The sequence below is a fragment of the Camelus dromedarius genome, chromosome 9, assembly GCF_036321535.1.
Source record: "Camelus dromedarius isolate mCamDro1 chromosome 9, mCamDro1.pat, whole genome shotgun sequence".
In the NCBI taxonomy this organism is placed as follows: Eukaryota; Metazoa; Chordata; class Mammalia; order Artiodactyla; family Camelidae; genus Camelus; species Camelus dromedarius.
Window position 1 is genome coordinate 72,111,991 of NC_087444.1, and position 5,693 is coordinate 72,117,683.

At 48.9% G+C, this 5,693-nt stretch overlaps 1 protein-coding gene across 3 annotated transcripts in view; it reads left to right on the forward strand.

Moving 5' to 3' along the window:
- The window catches only part of HIF3A (hypoxia inducible factor 3 subunit alpha), a 32,111-nt gene extending 26,521 nt beyond the window's left edge, over nt 1-5,590 (forward strand). For all 3 annotated transcript variants that reach the window (XM_031458923.2, XM_031458922.2, XM_031458927.2), the window contains one exon: nt 619-5,590. In XM_031458923.2, coding sequence (XP_031314783.1) covers nt 619-716 — 98 coding nt within the window. In that variant the 3' untranslated portion in view covers nt 717-5,590. The remainder of the gene's footprint in view (nt 1-618) is intronic.
- The last annotated feature ends 103 nt before the right edge of the window (nt 5,591-5,693 follow it).

Sequence of the window (5,693 nt, forward strand, 5' to 3'; positions counted from 1 at the left end):
AGCACAGGGCCTCGGTACATATTTGTTAATAACGAGCTAACATTTATCTAGCACTTGCTCTGTGCCGAGCTTTGTGCTAAATCTGTTACGTACATGACGCAACTGACGCCCCTCACTGGAATGTCAGTCCCATGCAGCACTGTGTCCCTGGTGCCTGGCACACAGTAGGTGCTCAATAAATATTTTTTGAATGAGTGAATTTTCATGAGTGAGGTCGGTCAAAGTAGCCCGGTTTACCATATAACGATAGCTCACTGTGTGCTGCTCAAAGCACTTTAACAGGGATTCATTCATTTACCCCTCACAACAGCTCTGGGAGGGAGGTGCTGTGATAAGCCCATTTTACAGATGAGGTAACTAAGGCACAGAGAGGTAAAGTCACCTGCCCCAGGTCATATAGCAAGTAAACAGCACAGCCTGGAGTCGAACTCAGGCAGCATTTGGCTCCAGGCTTCTTAACATCCAGACACCCGAAGTTCAGAGGGCAAAACTGCCCAAGATTTCACTCCTGTTTGAATCCAGGCATGCCTGCCTCACCAGCCACATTTAACTGTCAGGAAGGGAAGACGGGTTGGGGTGATCCCTCCCCATTGGTTTACCTTCCATCTTCCCCCACAGGCCTGGGCCCCTCTCTGCTCTCTCTCTACCCAGACGAGGACCCCGCCCAGCCCAGGAGTCACTTCCAGCCAGCGGCAAGCTTGGCGCAGGCCAACTGAGCCAGCCTTTCTGCCTGTCTCCCTTCTCCTCCCCAGAATGGATGTCAACCATACTCCAAGCTGGCAGCCAACGCACAGGATGGGGGTGCCGGGAGAGGGGTTCCCTCTCTCCTCTCTGTGACCCCCACCCACCTCGGGCCTACCTCAGCTCCCATCCCTCTGCTCCCCCCACCCCGTCTGGGGGCTCTCTGGGGTGGTCTCAGCTCAGTGACCTCTGGGAGGGGGACCCTAGCCCCCTCCTCCTTCTCTCAGGACTTCCCTTGGGGTTCTCAGTACTGATCTCCTCACCCCTTTCTCCAACTCTCTTGGCTTTATTTTTGGTAATTAGGGATGGGGGAGGTTGGGGTTCACATCTGGATTTCTGGGCACTGGGGAGTATTGATAACCATAATCATGTTTTTTCCTATCCATCTTTCCTTCATTCTTATTTTTTATTTTTATTGTTTTCATGATGTGTTTTTAGTCGTTCTGAATTGCCTGGAGGCCATAAGAATGCAGGACTCTGATCTTCTTCCCACCAACGCAGGTGTCAATGGGGGAGGGGAGGCCCCTGGGCCAGACCTCACCCCCAGTGGCTTTTGGTTGAACCCCTAGCCTCCCAAGCGGCCACCCTGCTCTGCCCAGCCCTCCACTCTGGACCTCTGCCAGCCCCAGTCTGACCTGGACACTGACTGCACTGGTGGTCTTCCTATCCCAGATGGAGCCTCTAACCTCTGCTTCCAGCCCATACAACCTCCAACCCTGTCGGTTCTAGCCCACACCACACTGATCTCTGGTTCTAGGCTGCACCACCCCAGCCTTCTCTGGTTCTAGGATGCACAACCTCTAACATTCTCTGGTTCTAGACCACACAACTTCTGACCTTCTCTAGTTCTAGACCGTGCAACTCCCAACTGTCTCTGGTTCTAGACAGTACAACTTCTGACCTTCTCTGGTTCTAGAGTGTGCCACTCCCAGCCTTCTCTGTTTCTAGACTGCACAACCTCCAATGTTCTCTGGTTCTAGGCCACACAACTTCAGGTCTTCTCTGGTTCTAGACTGCACAAGCCCCAACGTTGTCTGGTTTAGACCTTGATCCTCCAAACCTCTCATTTCAGATCTCATAATCTTCAGCTCTTTCTCATTCTGGATCTCACAACCTCTAACTATTTTCTTACCTCACAGTCTCCAAAGTGCTCTGGTTCTAGGCCACACAACCTCCAAATCCCTCAGGTCCCAGAGCCTCTGACAACCAGGGTCCTCTGGTTCTGGAGCTCACTCTCTGAATTCCTCTGGTTCTAGAGCTCTCCCCATAAATCTCCCTTGTTCTCAGTATCACATGCTCCAACTCCTCTTGACTCCAGATCTTACAACCAATGATTTTGCCTGATTTTGGACCCCCAGAACCACAAGCTTTGAATTGGTTCTAGTCTTCCTGATCTGTAATGCATTTAGTTCCAAATCCAGACTTCTTAATGCCTAAATCATTTTGATTCTAAACCTCATGATGCCCAGCTCATTCCTTTCCAACTCTACACTCGAGACTTGCTTTTCCCACTAAAAAGAAGTAAAATGAGTTTCATGTCTTTTTTTTTTTTTTAACATTTTTTAAATTGAGTTATAGTCATTTTATAATGTTGTGGAGTTTCGTGTCTTGATCTTAGAACCAGCACTTTCAGAACTAGACACCATGTTCCAGTTCTTTTTTGCTCTAGACCTCATGACTTCTATCACCGACTGGTTCTAGACTATACAAACTTTATAACTTGCAATTTCCATGGCCCTCTGATTCCACATCTGATGATCTCCATTTTCTCTGGTTCTAGAAATTGACTTCAAATGTCTTCTGATTCCAGACCTCATCCTATAAATCCCCTTGGTTCTAGACCTCACAATCTCCAATTCCCCCTTACTCCAGATCTTATGACTCCAAATTACCCTGCATCTAGAACTTGGTCTTCAAACATCTGATTAGAGATCTTGCCTTATAAGTTTTTCTGTTTCTAGACCTTGTAATTCTAAACTCTTGATTCTAGATCTTATGACTCCAAAATCCCTGTGATCCTAGAACTTGGTCTTCAGACTTTTTCAAATTCTAGTCTTTACTCTATAAATTCCTCTGATTCTAGGCCTCACAGCCTCCAACTGCCTCTGGTTTCAGATCCAAATTCTTCTGGTTCTCGAATTCAGCCTCCAAATGCTTCTGATTTTAGAATCTGGACCTTGCCCTATAGATTCCTCTGATTCTAAATTCTGACCTCTGACTCCCTGATTCCATACCCCATGCTCCTAACTCTATTCTGGGCTTCCCACCCAACTCAACTGGCTCCAAGTCCTCCTCTGTCTTAAAGTCTTCCCATTCCAGATCCCTACCCTCCAGGTTCTTGTGCTAATGGACTTCATGCTCAAGGTTCTCAATCTCATATCCCTCAAATTTCTCTGCCTCAAAACTCCCTCCACTCCCCAAACTCAGCCCTCCAGATGCACTTAACTTTACTTTACCCCAGGTATCTGGGGAACCTGGGGCTCCCTCGCAACCCAGGAGACTTCCCCAGCCGCACAGGCACACGCACAGCCCTACCTACAAATCACAGGGTGGGGAGAGAGGCCAGGACTCCTCAGTACTCCACTACCACCTATGTGTCCCCGTTACCCCCCAACCTTTCTACGATGGTGCTACTTTTGGTTTTCCACAGGAAAAGACCTCCCTCTTTCAACCCAATTCAACCCCCTTTTGGAAGGCACTTCTCACTGTTTTGTCAAGGGATGGCCTGTCCAGATTGGTGCTATGGGGGAAGAAGGGTCTGACCTCTCCCTCCCTCAGGGGGTGACCTGGGCCCTCCCTGGAGGGAACTGGGCTAGGCTAGGGGAGGGGAAGGGACTAGACCAGCCATGCTGGCTCTGAAATCCACTAATCTCTAAACCACCATAAAGATCTTGCCTTGGTAGGCACCAGAGCTCTGTGTGTTGACTCATCTGTGGGGTTACTTCAGGGGGTGTGGGTGACGGGGTGTCCATGTCACTCTGTGATTCCGTGTGTGACACTGTGTTCCTGTGTAGATCTATGTAATACTGTGTGTCTGGTGATGTTTTCATCCTGTGTGTGTGCATTTGTGACATAATTCTGTGAACCAGAGTATGGGGAGGGTTGTAATTCCTCCTACGTGTATTAGTATCTGGGTGAAATGATTCAGCCTTCTGTGTGTTTCTCATTACTTTGGGTTTCTGTGTTCCTGAGTGTAGGAGGCATTTTTTTTTTCAGTACCTGCATGTTGTCTGTGTGGTGTTGCAATTCTGTGTACCCGTATGGGACTATTTGACACTATAATTCTGTGCACTGATCTCTGTGTGATATGATTCTCTGTCCTTGAGTGTGTGTGTGTGCACACACATGCACAAAAGATTGTCTGTCTCTAGATTCACGTGTGGATGGCCGTGCCTGTCCTGTCATGTAACCCTCATAACCCCTCTCCTATGTTTGACAAAGGAGTTTTCTCAAAGGAAGAAAAGCACTTTTAAGCCTTGGCATTTACTGTTTTCTCTGCCTTAAATGCCTCCCCCCCTACACACTTAGTTTTCTCCTACTCAGATCTTGGTTCAGATGTCTCCTCTAAGAAGTCTTCTCTGTCTGCCCAAGCTGAGTGAGGTCCTCTCACAACCTCCTAAGAGCCTCCACCCCCACCACAGCTCTACTCTGTCCCACTTTGAATATTTATAATGGAGGACTTACTCTGTGGTAGGCCCTCTGTCACTTTACCTATGTGCTTTTCAATCTCTCCTTTAATCCTATACAGTAGGCACAGTTGTTATCCCCATTTTGCAGAGGACGAAACTGAGGTTCAAAGACAATAATCACTTGTCCAAGGTCACATAGCAGGGAAGGGAAGGGAAGAGCTGGACTCAAATCCAGGATTCAAATCCATTATGGCATTCTTCCCACAGAGACCAAAAAAATCTCAGAAATCTAATCCACAAGATGGGCTCTGGAGCATAAAGAGATAGTTGAGTAGGAATTGAGAGCACAGGAATTAGGTGGGACAAGTTCAAGTTCTGGCTCTGCCACTTTCTTGTTGTATAACCTTAGGCAGGTGTGTTGACTTCTGCAAATCTATGCCCTTATCTGTAAGATAGAGATGATACTAGTATTTACTTTCTAGGATGACTTTTGGCTGTGGTAGGGTCATACTGCCAGGACAAGATTTGCAGGTGCAATAGCTTGTGCTTTCTTCCAGGAGGGGAGCCAGAGCAGAGCCTTAAAGGACTTAGTGCAACAGCATGAGTAGCAGCTGTGGGCTCGGAAAGGATGGTCTGGAACAGTGTACAGTGAATGGGGATCTGGAGATGCTGGCTGAGGCTAGACTATTCAGGGTCTCCTAGGACATCAGAGTTTGGGTTTTCTCCTAGGGGCACTGAGGAGCCATGGAAGGCTGGTCAGTGGGGGGCGAGGGAGAAGAAAGGAGATGGTGCAACAAACTTCTGAGCCTAGCTCAGGGCTGGGGGATCCAGGGCACCTTTAGTCAATAACCTAGAAACACTGACCCTTTCTTCTGTTGGTTTGAGAAACCACTCATTTTTCAGAGAGGAGTAACTGAGACCCCAAAAAGGAAGAGATTTGTTCAAGGTCACACAGGTAATCGACAGTAGGGCTAGACCCACGGCTCCAGTTCTGCGTTTTGCAGGATGCCGCCTCGCAGGAAAGTCACTCTCACTGGCGGTATTCGCAACCCTCCTACCAACGGGAGAAGACGGCGGGGAGATCCCGCTTTAGGACCCTGAGAAACTTATACGGCTCGGAACATGGTAACTTTGGGAGGGGGAGCCACGCCGGACCTCTTTCCCCCGCGCGCCCCTTTTCGCCTACCCCATTGGCTCATTCTAGGAAGGGCGCCGTCAGGGGGCCCTCTGGTCACCTTGTCCTCCGCGCGCTCTATGTGGAAAGGGTTCCGCGCAGGCGCGCGAAGGGCGCCTTCGGGGCCCGCGCTTTACGACACTTGTGCA